The sequence below is a fragment of the Pipistrellus kuhlii genome, unplaced genomic scaffold (assembly GCF_014108245.1).
Source record: "Pipistrellus kuhlii isolate mPipKuh1 unplaced genomic scaffold, mPipKuh1.p scaffold_m20_p_32, whole genome shotgun sequence".
Lineage (NCBI taxonomy): Eukaryota > Metazoa > Chordata > Mammalia > Chiroptera > Vespertilionidae > Pipistrellus > Pipistrellus kuhlii.
This window is the reverse complement of record NW_023425532.1, coordinates 4,782,211-4,805,459: the sequence shown is the minus strand read 5'-3', so window position 1 is coordinate 4,805,459 and position 23,249 is coordinate 4,782,211. Positions and strand designations below refer to the sequence as shown.

The 23,249-nt window shown below is 47.0% G+C and overlaps 1 protein-coding gene across 10 annotated transcripts in view; it reads left to right on the top strand.

Annotated features, from left to right (window-relative positions):
* The first annotated feature begins 740 nt into the window (after window positions 1-740).
* USP9X (ubiquitin specific peptidase 9 X-linked) overlaps window positions 741-23,249 on the top strand; it is a 69,271-nt gene continuing 46,762 nt past the window's right edge. For 4 of the 10 annotated variants that reach the window (XM_036460418.2, XM_036460417.2, XM_036460415.2 and 1 more), the window contains exons 1-3: window positions 1,357-1,964; window positions 18,587-18,840; window positions 22,642-22,787. In XM_036460418.2, coding sequence (XP_036316311.1) covers window positions 18,745-18,840; window positions 22,642-22,787 — 242 coding nt within the window. In that variant the 5' untranslated portion in view covers window positions 1,357-1,964; window positions 18,587-18,744. Of the gene's footprint in view, window positions 856-1,351; window positions 1,965-18,586; window positions 18,841-22,641; window positions 22,788-23,249 lie in introns of those variants that run through there. The other 6 variants (XM_045570454.1, XM_045570455.1, XM_036460422.2 and 3 more) reach the window with 6 other exon arrangements.

Sequence of the window (23,249 nt, the reverse complement as noted above, 5' to 3'; positions counted from 1 at the left end):
CAAGAGAGATTGGCTAGTTCCATTTGTGTGTTCTTTGGTTGATTCTTGTATGTGCCCTGACCGGGGATGAAACCACAACCTTGGCTACGTCACACAGCCTTCCAGGGCCTGGAATATCAGCATGGACAATAGACTGACGTATCACGGGGTTCAGCAGACCCTTCGGGGTCCCAACACGGAACGGTGCTGACGATTTGGCCAGAGAGGCTGGGCTGGCTACCTATTCCTAGTGCTTTATTTGTCCGTGCCACTCCCAGTGTTCTCCCTTGCCGCGCTGAGGGCTTCTGTGGTCAGAGGGTGGTGGGTCCGTGTGGGGCTGGAGGCAGCCTAAGTGCTTTCAGGTACTGATGGTGCAGGATCCAGTGATTGAGCGGCTCGGAGCACCTGCTTCTCGGGGGCTGGGGAGGCTCCCCCTGGCAAGTCCCCCCTGCAGCCTGGGGAGATAGCCACACCTTCCTCCTATCGGTGTGGAGCAGGTGGCCAGGGACTTCGCGCACCCGTGCCGCCCGGCAGCGTCCCCGCCTCGGGGGCCTGGCCGCCTCCTGGACCCCGTGCGCCGCAGGGACCCCCCCCCCCCCATTAATCGGTTCCCCCCGTCCCCCAAGCATCGCGGGTGCGAGCGCCCGGCGCGTGGTCTCCGGATCTAGCCTTTCCGCCGCCCCTCCCCCCACGATTCCGGAACTGGGGGGGCGGTGACGTCATCATCCGGGCACTCGCCGGCGGAGCCACGGTTCACAATGGAACAAAAACAAGCGGCCCCAGTCAAACTCTGAGCGACGCGGCTGTGGCTCGCGCGATTAACTCTGTCCTGTCCGCACAGCCTGCCAACCCCGATCCGCCAGCTCCTGCCGCGTGGTACGCCGGGTCCTCGCGGGCCTCCTTGCCCCCACCCCCGCCCGACCTCCTGCCACCTCTGCGCCCGCTCCGCGGGGAGCCGGGGGCTGGGTAACAGTGTCCCCCGGGGGGGAACCGAGGGGAAGCAGCGCGATCCCGGAGGGCGGGGCGGCAGGAGCGCCTCTGAGCGAACAATCTTTCCCGCATTGTCTCCCCTCCCCCAGCTTTCCGGGTTCTCCGCGTCTGGCAGCCGGGCTCTCGGGGCGGCGCGCCAGTCTCCCAGGCTCCGGGCGGAGGCGGAGCGGAGGGAGGTGCGCGAGCGCGGGGAGTGGGAGGAACAGCTGATCGCCAGGGTGGGCGGGGGCGGCGGGCGCGGGCCGGGGGCGGGGCCAGGCGGGGGGCGGGCCCTGCGGGGGGCGGGGCCGGGCTTTGGGCGGCTCTGGAGCGGGTGGGAGTCTGCGCCGCCGCCGCCTGCGCTGCCGCCGCTGCCCCTGCCGTCGCCGCCGCTGGCCGGGCGGTTTTTTTTGTGTGTTTTTTTTTTGCTTTGCTGGGTCCGCCATATTGCCGAGGACGGGCAGCCGCGGCTGCGGAAGGTAGTGGCCGCCGCCGGCGCTGCAGCCCCCGTGCAGCCGGCGCGCCGGGGCCTCCCCGCTCAGCCCCTCCCGCTCTCAGTTCGCAGGCCTCGCGGGAGCCCGAGTGCCGCTCCTCCCGGGAGGCGGCGGCTCCTCAGCGCCCGGCTCGCTCGGCGCCGGGAGCGAGCGGCGAGTTAGCGACCGCAGCGCAGCCAGCGGCCGCGGACGGCGAGCGGGGAGAGCGCGGCGGCCGCGGCGGGAGGAGGTGACGCAGGAGGACGCACCGCCCGGAGCCCGTCGGAGCGGAGCGCAGAGCCCGGCCTGAGAGGAAGGCGAGAGGCCGGCGGCGGCGCAGGAGGAGCGGCCACCGCTGCGGGGCGGGCGCTGCGAGCGCCGAGGCCGGCTCCCGAGCTGTCGCCGCGGCCTCTCCACACACTTTGTCGCCCGTCCCCCCCGCCGGGGGCCTGGGATGCGCCCGCGGCCGCGCTGCCCCGCGACTGAGTGGCGCTGCCGGCTCCGCGTGTGCTGCCGCCGAAGACCAGACGCCCGGGTTGTGCGGTGAGTGGCACCTCGCCGGGGGGGGGGCCGCTTTCACGGGGCAACAGCAGGACTTGGCCGCGGGGAGGAGGGCGAGGGTGTGTGTGTGCGCCGCGCACCCCTCGACGGCCGGCCCGGGGGCTCCCCGCCGCCCCCACCCCGGGCCCCGGCCGGGCGGGCGCACGGGGCCGGGCTCCCCGCGGACCGGCGTCCCGGGAGCGCGTGTGTGTGTGTTTGGGGCTGGAAGGGAAAATGGCTGACGGCTCCGTCCCTCCCCCCTCCTCCCCCTTCCCGTCCTGTCTGGGGCCGAGTGGGAGGATGGAGTCTCCGTGCCCCGCGGGCAGCCTCCGCATCCGCACCCCGGGGGCCGGCGCGGCGTCGGGGGGCTGCGGGGCCCCCGGGCCCGGGGCTGCCACCGGCCGCACGGACGGCTCGCCCTCCTCCCCGTTCTTGTTCCACTTGACACCGAACGCCATTACTGAGGTGGAGTGATTTGGAGCCGGGGCGCTAGGCCTCGGCGGCGTCGGGCGATCGGGCCCCGCGGCTCGGCCGCCTCCCCCCGCCCGCCCGTCGAAGCCCGCAGCCTCCCGCGACCCCGGCCGCAGCCCGGTCATCGCGCCGCCGCCCGGCCCGGGGCCGCAGCGGACGGGGTTGGAGTGCAGAAAAGCCCCCTCGGACCCCCCGCCTCTCCGTTCTTAACCGTTTCTGCCAAAAATAGCAGCCCGTGCGCGTGGGTTAGTGCACAAGCCTCCCGGTGCCGGCGGCGCGGGGCTGGGCGGCGGAGACGGTGGGGTTTTCATTCATTGGGAAATGCCGGCCTCCGGAGCAGGTGGATACGGCTCGGGGAGGTCGGGGCGCCTTTCTGCGGCGGCCGGAGCCCGCCCTGGGGTGCCCTCGCCTCTCCCGGGCCACTCGCTCCAAATGGCGCAGGTTCCTTTTCGCAGAGCCCGCAGTCGAGGCGTTAATTGGCTTTTTCGCTGCTGGGTTTGCACAGGTGTGTGGCATTGCTGCCCCGGCTTTGCATGTAGCCAAGCGAGTCCCATGTACGACCGGGGCTCGTGCTTGGCCTGGGGGGAGGGGAGCGGGCGCCAGCATTCCTTCACCTGAAAACCCTTGAGCCCCCGAAGTCTGGGACGTCGGCAGACCTTCACTTTCGAGGGGAAATGCGGAGTGCATCCATTAGGCAACTTTGGGGCCGGCCCTTAACCCTCTCTCGGAGCTCATTATCTGCCCGGTGATGACATGGCGAGGACCGAGGAACCATGACCAGCCTGGTTTTGGGAACCTGCACACTTGAACTTCGTGAAAATAGGGCCCACAGACTCCTTCAGCCCTGCCTGGCCTGCTGGTTTCAGTGGGCTGCCATTTTGCTTTCTGCAAACGCCCTCCAAGAGCTTCCAGATTCGTGTGTCACACACACCAGTGTGTCGCTGTTTGTCCTCAATTTTAAAGCTGGCACGTTGTCTTCTAACTTGAACTCAAAGCTTTATTTTCCCTGGGCTCAGATGCGGTGAAGACCAGCAGTATTTCCCATTCGTGTGTCCAGGGGCAGCTCAAAATGTGTCTGATATGTTTTGCTTTCTCTGGTTAAAAAAAAATAACACATTTGAACTTACACGGATTTTTGCTCCCCGTTCCTTTAAAAAAATTTTTTTTTTATTGCGTGAACATTTACCTTGTAGTTCTCCACGTAATTATCTTGAGGTTCTTTTGTTTGCTGACCTTGGTAGTGTTCTGAGGGAAAATTTCTGGAGGGATTAGATAACAGCAAGAATATTTAGACATTCTTGAAATCTAAATTCCTCAGAAAGTAACTTTGAAGGCAGATTTTACCTTTCATCAAATTATTGGGTGTTCTGCAGCTCTCTTGTTTTATCACTGGAATGCTCAAGTGGGATTTACTTTGGATCTTTTTTCTTTCAGGATTTTGAAATACATTTCCTCACATCTCAACCAGGTGGGAGATTGCCTGGCTCTCTCCAGCGATAATTTCCCTTTGATGTGGTATTAACGATGGCCCTGCACTTCCTGAAGGTGGATGTTTTCCTTGAATTTACTTAGCCTGCATTTGTTAGTTTTTGAGACAAGGAAGCATTCTTTTAGGCCATTTATTATTTCGTAAGGACAGTTTGAAAGCCAATCAAGTTTTCACACTTCAGATTCAGAATTTTAATATTGAAACCAGTCTTTGTTTAAACCACGTTAGGGACAGTTGTTTGAAATGTGTAGGGGTGTAGTGAAAGGGTTAGCTTTTTGGACAGTTACCGGCCTGGGGGTGGTGTCTAAGGCTGTGGTTGTTGAGCTGGTTGATTTTTAATTTTAAAGGAATGTAATGCTGTATAATACCCTGCATTGTATTTCCTCTTTTGCTGTTATGTTTTCTGAGTCTTGATTTTGTTTTTCCTCAAAAATTGAAATTTCAGTTTCCATTTGGTTGTTTTAGGAGCTGTAAAAGCCATTGTATTTATGGCTAAGGTGTCCTCTTGTAGTTAATCCTCACCCAAGGATATCTTCCCCATTGGTTTTTTTTTTGGAAGGGATGGGGAGAGACAGAGAGAGAAACATCCATGTGAGATGATTGGTTGCCTCGGGCATAAGCCTGCAACCAAGACCAGAATCGAACCTGGGACAGAATCGAACCCGGGACCCTTCAGGCAGAGAGGTGGATGTTCCATCCACTACGCCAAACGGGCTAGGGCTAAGTTGTCTTACTTCTAACATTGAGTCTAATGTTAGTAATTGGGAAAAATACATCAGACCCCACCCCTGGCTGCACATTAGAAGCACTTGGGGGAGTTTAAAAAAATGCAGATGCTTGGGTCCCACTCCCAGAGACTGATGGTTGGTTCTGAGATGGGTCTGGGCAAGGCTGTTTGAAAGCACTGGAGGGTGGTTGCTCAGATGCAGGGGCTTGCAAACCACCGCTTTACTGCCGTGAGCATGTTCTTACTGAGCTTCCAAGTGGATAAATAGGACCAGTTTCTTTCTCAGCTGTTCTCAGTTATCAGCGTAATTGTCGTTTATTGAGCATTTAAAAGCACTGTAAAAGTTTCCCACTCTACTACCTTTCAGAGAGAGTATTGTGTCCATTCTACAGGTGAGGGACTGAGGTCTGGCACTCGCGGCCTGTGGTGCTTGACATGTTAGTGACACAGTGCTGATTACTATTTTTTTTGGGGGGGAAACAAAACAAAACTTGTGGGTGGTTTTCTATCCTGGATTAACTTTAGGTTAAATATGACAGTAATCTGCAGTTCGGGAAATATCTTGGTTGGTCCAGGGAGAGAGATGCTACAGCTCTGAGGCAGGTGTGTTCTTTCCCCTCCACACATCCAGGCTGATGGCTTAATTGGCGGGTGTGTTTATTAAAATGATGTTAGGCAACTTTAACCCTTTTTCTTTAGTTCTTTATTGTTTAGAGTAGGGGTGTCGAACTCAATCAGAGAAGGGGCCAAAATCTAAAATCCAGCCTAAATCGAGGGCCGAATGGTTTACTGAACAGTCATAAACTGTCATTGTGATGGAAACGCAGCGGAGTGCAGTGATGACAGCGCGGTGCGGGCCACATTGCAAGGCCTGGCGGGACGGATTTGGCCCGCGGGCCTTGTGTTTGACACATGTGGTTTAGAGCATTACATACAGGATTATATGAGTTTCGTTTTTCCCCCATTGACCTCTCCCTGGCCACATCCACCCCTACTCCCAGAACATGCCCTCCACCCCCTAGTGTCTGTGTCCCTGGGTTATGCTCATACGCAAGCATACACGTCCTTTGGTTGATCTCTTACCCCCACCTCCTTTCTGAAAAGATGAAAAATGGAGGCACTGTCTCCCAGGAGTTTAAATAATCTCACAAGTGAACATGTAGTATCATGTGAGCATGTGTTCAATTTGAGAATTCTAAGTTTTATTTAGCCTTGTTTAATATCTGTACATTTTACAAAAGCTTTTTTAAACTAAGGGCTTTATTTTGCATTTTTATAGTTTTGGCTTATAATTTTATGGAATGAATGAAATAGCTATAACACTTTATTTTAATTCCTTTGGTCTATCCATGGTGCTAAGTTCTGTATTGAGAGAAGTGAAGAAAGCCTGCAATGGTAGAATCTCTGAGCATTCTTAACGTGGCACATGATGGTCAGGTCTTTCTGTTAAATTAATGATTGCTTCAGCCTTATTTCCTCTGCTATAAAGTTTATCCTAAGGAATGAATCAACTGTTATGCATATATTAGAGCTGGGATTATCACCCAGTTATTGCTATTCAATAACAAAGGCCGGTGTAATATGCTTGTAAGGAATAAGGTGTGAAAAGACATACTGTTAAGATGAGCTAGCTTATGTTTATTCTTTAAAGATGTGCTTGTCTAGTGAGCTTCAATGAACACTCATCCACTAGACATGTATTCCACAGCAAATGGGTTTCCCATGTATTTCCAGTCACTAACAATGATTTCCCACCTCACTGTGGATCAATCACCTGTGGAGCTTTAAAATAGACTGGCCCTGCCGGTGAGGCTGGCTCCCTGGCTGCAGTGGCATCCCTTGCACCAGAAGGTCAGGGCACCTACCCAGGTTTCCGGTTCCATCCTGGGTTGGGCACGTGCGGGAGGCAACCAATAGATGTTTCTCTCTCCTTCTCCCTTCCTCCCCCTCTTCAGAAAAAAACCAATAAAAATGTATTACAAAAACAAAACCTCAAAAGATGACTCTGATACGCGGTTAGGGGTTTCTGGTTCTTTTTGCAATTCATTTTAGGGAAAGGGGAGATCTGAGATTGAGATTGTGTCCCACCGTTAGGCAGTAATACTCTGGTCAGTCACACTGCCAACAGTTCCAGACGCAGACACAGGGAAGGCTCAGACATGGGTGAGGAGTGGGAAGAGACCAGCCTAGCACTTAGAATTTTACGCACGTACACACATGCACATGAGCACCTTAGAGTTATGGTCCCAGCTCTGACACTGACATTTATATCTGTTAAGGCATTAGTTTCCTTTTTATCTATTTCACACATTTATTGGGCTAGGAATTACTATTGTCTAGAATCTTGTTTGGTATGAAATGGGGTATCGGACTAGCTGATCTCAAAAGTTGTCCTACCTAACCTAACTAATTGTGTCGTTCTTTATTGCACCTCCTAGGAGCCTGAATTAAGTTACTGTATTAGAGGTCTATCTAGTTGGGGTATAAGCCAATGGAATTTTCCTCTTACCTTTCAGTTTCTTTAAATAAGTTAAATAGAAGTTCATTCTGAGCCCAGTCTTCTCCAGAGAACCCAAATGCCATGCACAGTAGAAATGGATTCTGGAATGACATGCTCTGGTGTCACCTCTTCCTCCTGCCATTTCTTCCCTGTCCTGATTCTCTCTAAGTTATCTCCATTCTGTCTTTTTGTTTGATTTTTTAGATTATTTTGTCCTCCGAATTCTTTTTTTTTAATTATTATTAAAAATATATTTTATTGATATTTTATAGAGAGGAGTAAGGGAGAGAGATAGAGAGCTAGAAACGTCGATGAGAGAGAAACATTGACCAGCTGCCTCTTGCACACCCCCTACCGGGGATGTGCCCACAACCAATGTACATGCCCTTGACCGGAATCGAACCCAGGACCTTTCAGTCTGCAGACCGATGTTCTACCACTGAGCCAAACCGGTTTCTGCTGTCCTCCGAATTCTTTTAGGGCAAGATCTTAGGGCCACTGATACATCCCTAGAACCTGGAAAGTTCCTGGAACATGAGGCAGTCAATAATGTTTTGTTGGATGAATAGTCCACCATATTCTTGGTCTGATTTCTCTCCTCACCCCCACCTCCATTCTCTTTATTGCTTGGAGTTAAACTTGACCTAATCGTTCTTTTATGACGAGCAGCTCTGAAAGGAGTCTCAGCTCTAGTCAAACTCTGGTTTTCAGATAAGGAACGTGGCTCAAAGAGGAGAAGTAACTGGACTGAGGTAGCATGCTGCTTCATGAAGCTGTTTTCCAGATGTAAGGAGTCACTTAATGAGGGGATTCTTGAAATCCCATTACCTTTGTAGTCACTCTCATAAAATTTACACTCAAGACTCTCCCTGGTTGATAATGGATCGTAAAGTCAGGGAGCCTGTCCTTTATCTTCGTGTGTTAGAGCACGTAGTATTATGTTGTTTACAATAACTGTTTGATTGCCGGAATGGCAGAATCCGGTAACCTAGAACTGCTCGTCCGAAACGGATGTGTCACCATATCATGGCCCCCTTTCGGTTATCCTTTCTGTGACTGATCGACCATGTAAGCTTGGGTCGTGTTAGACTCATGGACCAACCATCATCAAAGGAAGTCTTCCTGGGATGATTTTGAGTTGGTTTTGGGTCCCATCCTCAGGCTCAAAGCCAGTGTAGCTGGGAGAGAGAGAAAATTAAGAGGAGTAAAGGGAGTCCGACTTTGTTTCCTTTCCTATCCCGTTTTGCCCATTTCCCTCCTATTGACTTTGGTGGTTCAGTTCCGGAGTCGGCAAACTTTCTATAAAGATCCAGATCATAGTAAATATTTTGGGCTTTGCACTTAGAGGCTAAGAGAGAGCATTGTGGTGTTTGATACTAGGTTAAAGGAAAGCTAAATTGGAACGATGTAGTATCAAAATAGTTTATGGTTTTCATGTCCTCCTTCCCAGCTCTTTTTTGTTTTGTTTTATTACGAATTAAAGAGCGGAAGGGAGAGGGACTGAGAGAGAGAAACATCAATGATAGAGAATCATGGATTGGCTGCCTCCTGCACACCCCATACTGGGGAATCGAGCCTGCAACCTGGGCATGTGCCCTTGACTGGGAATCGAACCTGGGACCCCGTCAGTGTACAGGCAGACTGAGCCACACCTACTCTACCACTGAGCCACACCAGCTAGGGCCCCAGCTTCTTTTAAAATACTGCCCCAAACTGTCAGCATGAAGTTGACTTGAATATAATTTTCCAACTTAAATTCCCACTGTTTTTGTCCCGTCCCCTATCCTCCATTCACTTGGCTCCCAGTTCTCCATACACTCCCTATGCGCTTCGGTTTCTGCTCCCGGCCGTTGTGCTCTGCTTTCTGTTTCTGTGCCTTTTCCCATGTTAAGTCAGGTCCCGCTTCTGCCTATTGGCTGATAAAGGTGTTTGTCTTGCAAGGCGGTACTGCCTGCTTGAGAACAGCCCTGTTCCAGCAGCTTCCCGTGTCTTATGTGCGAATTTGCAAGGTAGTTGCATTTTGCTCTTTTATAAAAATATAATTGAAAATGCCCTAACGGGTTTGGCTCAGTGGATAGAGCGTCAGCCTGCGAACTGGAGGGTCCCGGGTTCAATTCCGGTCAAGGGCATGTGCCTTGGTTGCGGGCACATCCCCAGTGGGGAGTGTGCAGGAGGCAGCTGATCATTGTTTCTCTCTATCTCTCTCTGTAAAAAATCAATAAAATACATTTAAAAAATTAATTGGAAAACAAAAGCGTGTCGCCTGGAGGATTCAGCGGTGGCCTTGGTGTCCTTGCCACAGGGACCTGATCGGGGTCTGAGCCTGTAACCTGGCGGATTAGGTTGTGCTCGCTGCTCCTGTTGGTTGACTTTGTTCAAGGCTGAATGAAATCATGAGGATGAATGGCGAATGGGTAGTAAAGCTTATATAGAAGAGGTGAGGCATAATTAGAGGTTTATACTACTTTGCTGTGCTCTGCCTTGAGAATTGGAAAAACCCCTAGAAACTCGTTAAGTTAGTACGTATATATCTGTTTACCGTGTCCTTTAGAGAGAGTAATCAATTACTCAAAATCCTGAATTCTTTACTTGGAGCTTGAGAGGGGTTGTGGGTCCAGACTGAGGGTGGGGAGGAACCTAATGTGCCTGATTGCAAGGCCACTGTCTGACTGTCAGTGTTAGCTGCCTCAGGTGGCCTCTGCGTGAGGATGGCCTCATTCTCCTCAGTGCATCATGGGAAGGAGAATCATGTCAGTGAAAGGAGGATCATGGAAAGATTCTCTGGCTTCCATTTTTGGTGTGTTTTTTTTAAACCACGTTCATATTTTCAGTGGAAGAGCTTTAGTTTATGTGGGGTTGTATCCAATGATATTTACCACACTGGAAATTAAAACAGACATTTTAAAAATGTGTGTATGCACTCAACACAGAAATCATTGCACGTTAACATAAATAATGCTTTTCTGGAAAATAACTTTCCCCAAACAGGAATTAGTGAGAAGAGCGTTGCTGTTTTACATGTTTGCAAATTTGCATATCTGGCTTAATAGAAGACAGCTGGATTCTCTATCGGCCTCTGCCTTCAATCTGTTGTCACATAATTACATGCTGCCTCGGGAAGAGCTCGGCTGTACACCTGAGGGAGAATGCCAGGAAATTGGCAAATTCTGCCTTATTATCATGAAAACCATTTTCGTGTCCTGAATCTCCTGAACAGGGGTCTGAGTGAGAGCCAGTGAGAACCAGTGCCTCAGGCTCCCAAGGAAACTTTGCATTCTCTTTTGAGTGGCTTATCTACTGTGAATTTTTACTTCTTAATGGAGATATAACTTGCAAACAGCATCTGCATGTTTTAAATGTGTGGTTTGATAACTTTAAAAAAATACTTTTATTGATTTTTTACAAAGAGGAAGAGAGAGGGATAGGGAGCCAGAAACATCGATGAGAGAGAACCATCCATCAGCTGCCTCCTGCACACCCCCCACTGGGAATGTGCCCACATGTCCCTGACCGGAATCGAACCTGGGACCCTTCAGTCTGCAGGCCAACGCTCTAGCCACTGAGCCAAACCGGTCTCGGCTTGATAACTTTTTACAAATGTCTGCAGAACTACCATTCAAATCAACATAGACAATTTTCAGCATCCCAGAAGGCTCTCTCATGCCTCCTCTCCCCACCCCAAAAAAGAAAACCACCCACCCCACAATGTTCTGACCTGTCTTTCAGTGAGTTATGCCCCTTTAAGAACTTATATAAAAGGAAGGAGAGTATGTACCTCTTTGAGTCCAGCTTTTTTTACCTAACATATGCTTGATTAATTTTTTCTTTTTCATTACTGGTTAGTCATTGAATGAAATATGCCATGGTTTACGTCTCCATTTTATTGTTGCAGTGTTTGTTACAATGGTTATTTTATTTTAGCCCATGTCTGTTGCTGGTGGTCTTTGCTACACACCTAGAGTGGGATTACAGGGTATATGTGTGTTTAGCTTTAGTAGGTGCTGCTGACCATATTTCCCAGGTAGCTAACTGGTTGTACCATTTAGAATCCCACCAGCAGTGTCGCTCAGGTTTCTCTTATCACTTCCCATTGTTAGTCCTTTTCACTGTAGCCATTTTGATGGGGATTTAGGAATTTCTAATTGTGACTTAAATGTTTATTTGCCTGTAGGTGTTTATAATCTTTTGATATACTTATTGATCTTACTGATACTTAACTCTTGCTTAACTATAAAATTTTAAGTTTGACCAGCAGACAGCTTTAAGCCTTGTAGCTCAAAATCACTAGTTGAGGAAATTTTTTGAAAGAAGATATTTTTTTAAATGAACTTAATCACCCAGCCGGTATGGCTCAGTGGATTGAGTGCCAGGGTTGTGGGCTCCATCCCCAGCAGGGGCAGTGCAGGAAGCAGCCAATCTACCTTTCCATCTCTTTCTCCCTCTCTCAAAATCAATAAAAAATAGTTGTCTTCCTTATGGTGATCAATTTCTTTTTTTAAAAAAACTTTAATCTACTTAGTAACAAGGGAGATTAAACATCCTGTTAATTAAAAAACTATGCACATTTGGCTTTAGAATATGTCTGGGAAATATTTTCTCTTGAGAGATTCAATACTTCAGACTAAAAAACAGCCTTCAGATATAAACCAGGAAGACAAGAAATAACAAGTGTCAGCAAGGATTCAGATAAAAAGGATCCCTTGTTGGGAATGTAAATTGGTGCAGCCACTATGGGAAACAGCATGGAGATTTCTCAAAAAATTAAAAGTAGAACTACCATATGATTCGGTAATACCACTGCTGGGTATTTATTTGAAGAAAACGAAAACACTAACTCAAAAAGATATATGCAAATGTTCAACTAATGAACGCATAAAAATGTGTACCATACACTGAAATACTTAATGACAAGAAAAAGAAATGCAGCTTGGATGAACCTGACAGACAACGATGCTAGGTGAGAGACGCCAGGCACAAAGGGACCATATTAGGTGATGCCATTTATACGACATGTCCACAATAGACAAATCTCTAGAGAGAAAAAGTAGGTTACATTAGGACTGGAGTGAGGGAGGAGGGACTGGGGGTGATTGATGCTAATGGATATGGGGTTTCTCTTTGGGCCAATGAAAATGTTCTAAAATTGATTGTGGTGCTAATTGTACAACTCTGAATAAGCTAAAATCAAGTGAATTGTACACATTATGGGTGGTGTGTATGGCAAGTGAATTGTATCTCAAGGCTGTTATTTTTAAATGTATGAAACATTTAGTATTCTGAAGTCTATCTTCATTGACTGAAAGGAATTTCAGATTCTTTGGTTTTCTCTTCAAATTCTTTACATTTGTGATGTAATCTAACTGGAAATCAGGTAGAAGAGAGGACGGCTGGAAGCACATTGAAAATGGATTATTGATCATCTATCCGCCTTGCTGAAAACGCTGACTAAAGGAAATGAGGTCTTTGTTTGCAGTGTATTGGATCAGCATCTCATGATTGGATTGGTGACGTCTATAAGTTAATTGTGATAAAGATTGGCGAGAACTATTAATAGGTAACTTCATTGTTATCCTGTCATCTTACAAGGAGGAAACTGATGAGTAAGCTTGTTTTCTGTGACATTTAGTATGTGATTGTGTCCGATACTTTAAGTCACCATTGCTCACTTACTAGGTGGATTTGTTGTAGGGCCTGGGACATCACCTTTCAGAAGGGTTTGATGAATGAATGTTTAAATAAAAAGTATGTCTTCCTCTTGAAAAGCAATCCGGGCGTACGTGCACTGTACAGCTGGGTATTTTGAAGGATTGTAGTGTAGAAAGTTATGCATATTAACTTTCTGGTCAGTGGGCACAACTGTAAACTAACAATAGGTAGGTATGAGTGATGAGGGAAGTAAACTTTGGTTCAAAGGAGGAAAGCTCTTCGGCTGATTTAGTGGGCTTCACAGTGCTGTAACTGAAAATGGTCAGGGGCAGATTGCATGTAGAAATTCCTACATGCGGAGCATTCAATTTCCAAGTTTTAATTGTCCGCACACCCGTCTCCTTTTCCTTGCACGGTTTTAGCCTTCACAGTATCTCTTTGTTCTTCCTGTGCTCAAGTGTTTTCTTTTAAAAACTAGTCTGTTTTGTTTTCATTTTTACATTAAACATTACTACATGTGATTTGTCCTTGTGCCCTCGGAATGTACCTGTTCTACTGCTCTTTGGTAGGGTGTTCTAAGGGTGTCTGTATGATCTAGCTGATATATAGTGTTAGTCTCATTTTTTAGTTTTTAATTGTGCTGTAATTGACAGCATTATTAGTTTCAGGTGTACAGTGGTAATGCTTTGATATTTGTTTATATTGCGGAAGGATCAGCACAGTGAGTACAGTTAACATCCATTATCATACAGTGTTAAAAATTTTTTCTTGCGATGAGAACTTTCAAGATCCATTTTCCTAGCTATCTTTTTTCCATGTTTTTATTTATTTTAGAAAGAAGATGGTGGTGGGGAGATAGAGCTAGAGAAACATTGCTGGGTTGCCTCCTGTATGCACCACAACCAGGGATTGAACCAGCGACCTTAGACACTCAACCAACTGAGCCACATGGGTCAGGGCTTCCTGGCCAGCCATCAGGGCCTTCCAGCTGCCAGCTGGGGCCTTCCTTTGTTCCACGCCGCCCCCTGGTGGTCAGTGCATGTCATAGCGAGCAATCAAACTCCAGGTTGAACTCCTGGGGGGACACTTTGCATGTTAGCCTTTTATATATATAGTCATCAGGTTGTACATTACATCCTGTGACCAACTTATTTTATAACTGGAAATTGGTACCTTTTGACTACCTTTGTCCATTTTGTCCATAAGGCAATCAATCACCAGTCTTTTCTGTCCATACCATGAGCTTGGGGTTTTATGTTTTCGTTTTAGATTCCATATATAGGTGAGATCTTACAGTAGTTCTCTTTTGGTGGACTTATTTCACTTACTGCCTTCATGGTTCATCCATGTTGTTGCAAATGCAAGATTTTTCTTTTATTTTTTGCTGTTGAGTTGTATGCATTCTTTACAGATTTTGGCTATTAAGCCTCTTTCGCTTAGTTCTATCCATTTAAAAGTGGGACCTTATAGTCTTCAGTTATTGTTGAATTGTCTATGTCCCTCCTTTCTCTTCTCTACCCTTAATATGTTTTGAGGCTCTGTTATGTTGTGCCTATATACTTATGATTGTTAATGTCTCTTGATAAATGGGCCCTTTGATTGTAGACTATTCCTCTTTTATCTTGAGCAGTCCTTTTGTCTACAATTTTATTTTCATAAATGTGCGGCCACTCTAGCTTTCTTATGGTTGCTGTTTTGCATGATGCTTATTTTGCAACCAATTTGTGTCCTTGGATCTAAAATCTGTCTCCTGTTGACATTGTGTGATTGAATGTTCCTTCTTCAATTCCAGCTTCTCTCTCCATTGTGATTGGACCCACTCACGTTTCATGTCATTGTTGACATAACAGTATTTACCCCGTTATCCACAGGGGACACCCCCAGGTGCCTGCAACCACCAATTACATACCAAGTCCTATATGTGCTGTGTATCCCATTGGAGCCGTTTGATTGGCATTTCCCGGAGGCTAGTGATTGTGTGCTTCCGGCCCATTTCTGTATCTTTGGAGAAATGCCTCTTCGGGTTCTTGGCCTATTTCTAAATTGGATTGTCTTTTTATTGGAGTTGTAAGCATTTTCTTAAGTTTCAGATGCAAGTCCCTTATTTAGATTCATGGTTTAGAATTTGTTTCTCCCATTCTGTGGGTGGTTTTTTCATGGCCTTAACTTGGACTTGTGTCCAGTTTATAACAATATGATAAGAATGGTGAGTCCTGTGCTAATGATAACATTATTGGTGTTGGAAAACGTGCTGGTGGAGTTGGAGAATCAGGCCTTGATGTGAGCAAAAGCTAGGTTTTAACATCGCTCTGGACTCCGCTGTGGAAAACAGTTCGCTGCTTTTTAAAATCCACTATGTGAAAGCTCACCTCCTGTTGCACAGTAGTTCTGGAACATTCTTGTATTTGCCACATCTCTCAGGAATATGGCTGTTGCGTTTTAGAAGTAAAGTCTGTGGTGCGTAGCCATTAGAGATGACTTAGAATTAACATGGGGACATCATAAAAGTGAGAGTCCAGTTTTAGAAAAAGCGTTTCTTCCTGATTTTCCAGCATCACGGGTGCATGGCCTGGATGTTAATAGTGGCTTTGTCTGTTGTGGACATTTCATATAAGTGGCATCACCTACTACGGCCCCTTTTGTGACTGGCTCTTCCCCTCTGACTGCCTGGCTATCGCCCCAGTTTCTTTTCTCCTGAAACGGGGCGCTTGCAATAGAGCCCCACACAAAGCAAACACTGCCGTTAGCTCTCTAATGACCCTCAGTAAGAACAATGTGTGGAGAAGGATTGGCATTGGTGTTGGAAAAGTAAGTGATGGCTGACTGTGGATGCCCTTAAATGCAGTTCTGGCAGAACAGGTGGAACAGGTGGCAGGAGCTGTCTCAGAGGTTGCCCTGGCTGCTGTTCGCTTTGGGCCCTGGAGGGTGGGCGTGGGAGTGGGACCCATAACACTGATGCGGACTGGAAGGGTCTGCCTTTGTTGTTGTTTTCCCGACCCATGCCAGCCCCCCACTTTAGTTTGAGCACTTGCTGTGTGCCAGTGAGTCCCTGGCATTCTGTTCAGCCCAGTTCTGGCCTGGTGGAACGTGGCGCTTTGGGGGGGGAGGGGGACATCACGCAGATGCGATGAAACAAGAGAACCCCGGGTAGGAGTGGACACAGTGAAGTCCTCTCAACTACTCTCAGGAGGTTCTAGGACCTGAAGGAAACAGTGTAACTGAACCCACCTTACCATCCACTGGACTTGGCTGCTGCGGTGGGAGAATTGGGGCTGAGCTGGTGCCAGGTAAACTGGGGTTTGACCAAGCTTCAGGGTTCTGGGGAGAGATTCTAGCCTCTAAGGCCCATTTGAGCAGAGAATGGTAACTGGGCAGGGAAGGAGCCTTCTTCGTCCTGGGGGTCTCTGGTGTTAAGGACTTCCCATTGAAAGCTGCTAGAGAAAGCCAGTTTTCAGCAAAGTGTGACATAGCCAGTAAGTGGCTTCCTTATTTCAAATACATAGTGCCAGCCTGGCGGCTCAGTCAGTTGGAACATGGTTAGGAGGTTGTGAGTTGAGTCCTGGTCAGGAGGCAGCTGGTGGATGTTTCGCGCCCCCCCTCCCTCCCTAAGAGAACAAACATGGTGGCAATCTTGATCCAGGTGAGGGTGTTTTTCCCATGGTGGGGGAGGGGGATGTGGAGGTGCTAAGTTTGAATATGAAAAGATGCCATGTGGGTTAAATGGCATTGATTAAGAAATGTAACAGTATTATTCTTGCATAACTTAGTCGCACCATATCTTTGGTAAAAAATGTTTGGGTCCAGAAGTTACTTTAATGGGTTCAGTGGGCTTTTGTTTTTTTTTTTAGTCTCCTCAGATGATTTTACAGATTTGACAAATTTCTTACTCTTAAGTCTCCCAAGCTAGCATCCGGAGGGAAAAGGGGTGGTGGCAGCCAGTGTGGTCAGGGCACTGGTGATCCGGGGTCAGACCTTAGTCCCCTCCCCCAGATGTCCATGCCCACAAAGCTTTGTGTGGGGTTTTATGGGAGTGAGCCTTCAAACCGTCCAGCCTTCAGTTAAGGCAACTGGCAGCTCACAGCGTTGGTAGCTTAGACACAGCAGTAGATGAGGGAATGGCAGAAGTGAAGGGGGAGATAGACAGGCTTTTTAAGGTTTTTTGAAAAGGGAGGGCAGAGCTTGGTTTTTTTGTGTGTGTTTTTTGGTTTTTGGTTTGTTTTTTTCCAGAAAGGAAGGGCTCCAGCATAGGTCTAGGCTACGGACAAAACATGCAGGAGAAGCTGAGGGGGTGCTCGGGGTATGCCCACTGGAGGTGGAGGGGTGGGGGAGCATACAGGGCCATTTTGAGTCCAGGTGGGGGAACAAGTGGAAGAGGTTGGAGCAGATTGGAGTAGAGAAGGATGGAGGTAAGCTGGTTAGCTGATGTTTGGAGTGGCAAGGAAAATGTTCAGATAAATTGCCAGCGGACCAAAATAGCTAAAGATAGGTGAGTTTCTTCAGGCTTTTAAGATCGTCTATTCACATAACTTCTGGTAATGTAGGGTGCGTAAAAATGGAAAACAAAAGTGAGAGCTTGCTCAATCATGTAATCTTTTGTTTTTCCACTTCACATATGACAGATTTTTCTGTCTGCCTTTAACCCATCAGTACTTAAGCTTTTTTCCTGTTGACAAGTGAAACAAAAATCTCGTTAGAACCCCGTCTCTTGATTGAGTGATTGTGTTTGATTGTGATTGTGAGGTGTAAATGTTAGGCTGTTCTGGGGTAGGGGACGTGCTGGCCGCTTTACTCACAGCAGGATATACCTATAGCCAATCGGCTACAGTTCTCAGTCAATTGGCACATTAAAATCCATTTCTGGGTAGGTTTTTTTGTTATCTAACCCTTGCCTGAGGATATTTTTCCCATGGATTTTTAGAGAGAGTGGGAGAGAGGAAGAGGAGAGAGCAAGAGAAACATCTATGCTATATGATAATCCATTCAACCTGGAGAGGGGCTTGGGTGTCAGCGCTCATTAAAGCCCCTCAGAGGATGTCCCTGTGCAGCTAAGGATGAGGCCCTGGGTCTAGAATTGGGGGCTGGTGGCCCAAAGTGGGGTGTCGTGGTCATTGGCAGTTGATCACTTGACAGATTCATCTGCATTGGAGTAATAGCATAGAGGTTGAACCTTGGAAGAAATGGTTCCCAAAACTTTACAGTTAGTTCAAACCACTGGTAAGCTTGTTTGAAACCATTTGGTACCAGTGATGAGTGCTGGGTGTGCAGTGCTTCCTGAGAAGTCTTTCCAGTCAGGTTTTGTTCCCTTCGTTTGTCTTGAGCAAACACATTTGGCAGTGCAATTAAGGCAGTGGTCGGCAAACTCACTAGTCAGCAGAGCCAGGATATCAACAGGACATCGATTGAAATTTCTTTTAAGAACCAAATATTTTAAACGTAAACTTCTTCTAACGCCACTTCTTCAAAATAGACTCGCCCAGGCCGTGGTATTTTGTGGAAGAGCCACCCTCAAGGGGCCAAAGAGCCGCATGTGGCTCGCGAGCCACAGTTTGCCAACCACTAGTTTAAGGCATTAGTGAATTGAAGACAGTTGCGTTTCCTTGATGTAACCGCTGATGCGCTGCCGTGGTTTATTGAGTTAGATATAGTGTTAATGAGACTTGAGCGTCTCACTTTGCACTCTCATCTCTGTAACTACCTTCTCCTGGCTGATTTCACTGGTGACTTAAGTGGGAGCGATTCCTTAATGCATGTTTGTTGTGTCTAAAACAGGTTCCTTTTTCTTCTACTTGTAGGTTATGCAATGGTCTGTTCAGGATGGCTTGTTCTTGAATTGGATCTTCCGAAGACTGACAGATGCTGGTACTTCATCTTCTATAAGTGGACTCTGATTTCTTTTCTCAAGACAACTACATAAGCAGACAAAATTGCAAAGATCTGCCCTGTGTCGAGTATGACAGCCACGACTCGTGGCTCTCCAGTAGGAGGGAATGACAACCAGGGCCAGGCTCCCGATGGCCAGGCTCAGCCCCCCCTCCAGCAGAATCAGGTAGGACTCTGAGGGGGCTCTGCAGAGTTCATTGATACGTCGTCTGTGGGATACTTAACGAATGGACCGTGTTCTGTGGAATTGGTGAAGCAACCATAAACCCTTTTTAGAGAAGTCCATGTTAGCTGTCGCACGCAGGAACCAGAAAGCTCACGTGTTGGAGATGGTGACACTGGAGTCTGTAGTCCTTCTTTTTCTGGTGTCTTACCCTGTGGGTCAGTCAGATGAAGTATATAAAGCCCTGGGTCAATGCTGGAGGAAAGGCTCGGCTCCTGCTGCTGGTGTTCCGCTGTTAGCTGTGCACCATTCCAGCTTTATGGCCCTGGGTTACTGGTGTCAGAGAGTAGGCATTCTCTCTAGTACAAGTGTAATCAAACAGAGCTGCGCAAAACCTGGCCGGTGTGGCTCGGTGGATAGAGCTTCGGCCTGTAGACTTGAAGGGTCCCAGGTTCGATTCCTGTCAAGGGCACAGACCTCGGTGGCAGGCTCCTCCCCAGTGTGGGGTGTGCAGGAGGCAGCTGATCCTGATTCTCATCATTGATATTTCTAGATATCTGAAGTCAATAAACGTACATTTTTAAAAAATAAGGAAAGGCCCTAGCCATTTTGGCTCAGTGAATAGAGCATCGGCCTGTGGACTGAAGGGTCCCAAGGTTCAATTCCAGTCAAGGGCACATGCCCGGGTTGCGGGCTCAATCCCCAGTAGAGGGCGTACAGGAGGCAGCCAATCCATGATTCTCTCTCATTGATGTTTCTTTCTCTGAAATCAATAAAAATATTTTTTTAAAAGAAAGAAGGAAAAGAGCTGCACGTGAATTTTCCCCTCTCCCTTTCTTCCTCTCCCCCTGCCATTTTAGAGAAGTGAGCAGGTCATATTTTCCCAAATGTGTCAACTTTATTTCTCTTTCCAGTCCCCTCTTTTAAGACATAAAAGTACTGAAGTACATGGTCACAGGTGTTGACAGAGTTAAGTCGCCTGTGTCATGAATTTGTTAGCCAGTATTCAGGTTTCTTTAAACATAGTCTAAGGTTGGGTGCCAAAGAGTTCTATTTTTAAACCGGGAGCTAGTAGTAAGTTCGAGTATCTTTTGCTACCTTTTGTCCCAAGTTTATACCTGTGTTGTGCATGGATTCCTAAAGTCTTTTGCAGTGTTTATGGCTTGTGTGGCTTTAAACAAAATTAAACCTGTATTCTAACCTTATTTTTATTTAAGGTTTCCCCTTTTTTTTTTTTTTTTTTTTTACTTGATTTCAGAGAGGGAAAGAGAGACATCAGTGATGAGAGAGAATCATGGATTGGCTGCCTCCTGCACGCCCTCTACTGGGGATTGAGCCCGCAACCTAGGTATGTGCCCTTGACCGGAATTGAACCCTGGACTCTTTAGTCTGCAGGCCCTGTCCACTGAGCCAAACCAGCTAGGGCTAAGGTGTTCTTAATAATTCTTAGAGCTCTTGGGTTTCAATTTATTGTCATGTGGTATTCCATTTAATATTATAATTCCACATTATGTTCTTTTCTAATCTTTGCAATTTGGAAAATGATGGTTTAAACAACAAAGGAACAAAATAAATTACATTCTTAACTATCTGTCAAGTCCCTTTCATTTTTCTTCTCTACTTCCAATGTTAGAATTTTAGTTTCAGTATTTCACAAGATTTGACACTGTCGGACCAAGAAGAAGGAACTATAGCATTAATCACTCCCCAACTTTGAGTTTTCTTTTGGGATGTGCTTTTTATGTTTTGGCATTAAAAGAATTGCTAAAATCCATCAGGTGTTTTTCACTTCACGTTTTTTTAAAGGGTGTTCCCTCCGGGGGAATTCTGGGCTCCGGTGTGGAGTAGCGCTTGGTGGCACATGAAATAGCCTTGGCAAAAGCACTGGCTCAACAAGCTTGGGTGCTGCTGCTGGGCCGGTGCGCTTTTCCGGGATGGAATTGGGCAATGGCACACGGAGCAGCACTGAGAAATCGTCTCTGCTATTGCAGTAATTCTCCGCCCAGGATCCCAGCCTGAGCAAAGATTGATGAATAAGAAGATTCATTGCAGCTCTGTTTATCTGAGCAATAAAAATTGCAAAATATTAAATAACCTTTTACTTGTTTAATTCTTTTAATGCTATATGGCATTAAACTTTTTATAAAAGATTCTTAATGATGTGTAGGAAAAGACAAATGTCAAATGGAAAGACACAGGCTTAAACAGGTATCCTAATGTTACTGAAATTTATACATTTGTAAGCGGGGTTTTTTTGCTCATAGAACAAAAGATTGGAAGGAAATTATTTTAAATGTTGGTGCTTATCTGTTCTATTACAGGTATTTTAATTGTTATTTTTGTCTATAATTTCTTTTTCTTTTTTTTAATCAATCTTTATTGTTCATATTGTTACAAAGGTTCCTCATTTCTTCCCCCCTCCACCAGGTTCCCACCCCACCCTCCGCCCCCTCCCCATCCCCCATTGTCCTCATTCATAGGTGCAGTTTATGTTCAGTCTCTTCCTCCCTCCCTTTCCCCGATAGTAAATCCCTTTTCAGATAGTAAATCAGTTACTTAGCATTTTCTCATATCAATAATACCACCACATGCCCCCAATGATACATTTCACACAAAAGACATTTCCAAATAGGTCAACCAGCCTCATCCAGGCCCCACCCAAGGTACTCACAGATCAACACCCCAGCCCTATACTAACTCAACACATCCAGATCTAAGCCTTCATCACTTGATTCAGCAGACCCTCAAGTTCCCACAAAAGTTTCCAGCCATGTCTGAGAGGCAGCCATGGGGCAGGGGCAGGCGAGGAGCGAGCTGTTCCAGGCCTGCCTGCTCCGGGCCTGGCCTCTGTTGCTCTGGTTCGTTCCACAACCAGCTGCTCCGGGCCTGGCCGCACCGCACCCGGCTGCTCCGGGCCTGGCGGCTCCCAGCCTGGCAGCCGCTGCTCCAGGCCTGGCCTCACCAGACCCGAGTTTTTTGTCTATAATTTCTAAGAGCATGTATAATATATAGGGATGGGCAAAGGTAGGTTTATAGTTGTGAGTACGTGAAAGTTTATTTATAATATATATACTAGGTGAGAGGAAAGAGGCTTTAAAAAAATACTAAACCAGTTTTCCTGAGACTTTAAGGTTCTAAAAGTTTATTAGGTTGTGAAAGTATACACAGCTGAAGTAGGGTGAAGAGAAAGATGAGCTAAAAAGGAAGAATGAACGAATAAAATTAGCTACATCAGGTGAAAATGATGTGATTTATTTAGAAACCATAATCATGAAGTTTTAATAGTTTTTGGATAATGATCTTGAGACTAGGGAAAGTATGGAATAAAATATATTTTTTCTCTCCAAATTAAAAAATAAGATGTCAGAACTTTTATTATTTGTGTAATAAAGTATGTCGGGGTGGGAAGTGTAAACGGAACAGCAGTATACATTGTGATTAAGAATACAAATTGCAGAATTAGATCTGGGTTCAAATCCTGACCAGAGTTGGTGCTTTGTAACCTTGGGCTAATTAATGATTGTCTGAGGGTGTTTTTCCATCTATGAAATGGCAGACTTCTTCCTTTGGCTGTTGAGAATTAAATGAAATAATAATAATAATTATTATTATTATAATTATTATTGATTTTCCACAGAGAGGGATAGAGAGTGAAATTATTTTGAAGCATAGTGGCACGGAGACTGCCTTAAACCTAAGCTTACAATACTTACGTCGTTTCCCCCTAGCTGGTGTTGGTGTTTGAAGTATTAGACGTGGCACATACATTGTACTAAGCTCAATCTGGAATTGTTAATTTTCCAGACGTCATCGCCTGATTCTTCCAATGAAAACTCCCCGGCAACTCCCCCAGATGAGCAAGGTCAGGGCGATGCTCCCCCCCAGCTGGAAGAGGAGGAGCCTGCGTTTCCGCACACTGACCTGGCCAAGCTGGATGACATGATCAATAGGTGAGCTGGTTTGGCTTTGAGTGGGTGTGACACAGGCAGAGCACCCAGGCCTCGGCATAGTGATGGTAGCAGAGAAGAAGAGAAAGAGTGGACAGGATGCCACAGTAACCACACGGCCTCCTTAATAGCCTGACATTGGCAAGTAAGTCATTGTCAAGTACTTAGAACCTGTGGTTCTTAATGGCTTTTAAAAATGAAAGGGCGCTGTGCCAATCATTTTCAGATGGATCGCAACCAGAGCCAGTAGGCTTCTGAGGTAGAGCTGTACGCGTGATGGCCCTTTTTGAGATTTTATGAAGATTTCTTTCCTTACTGGTATATTGGTTGCTAGGTGACGTGAATGATTTTTGCATGGCCCTGAGGTAAACCAGGCCATAAAGAGATCTAGCTGGTCTGGCGCCAGAGAATCCAGCACAAGAATGCTGCCTGCCTCCTGGTTTGGGGGAGGAGCGGGTGGGGTAC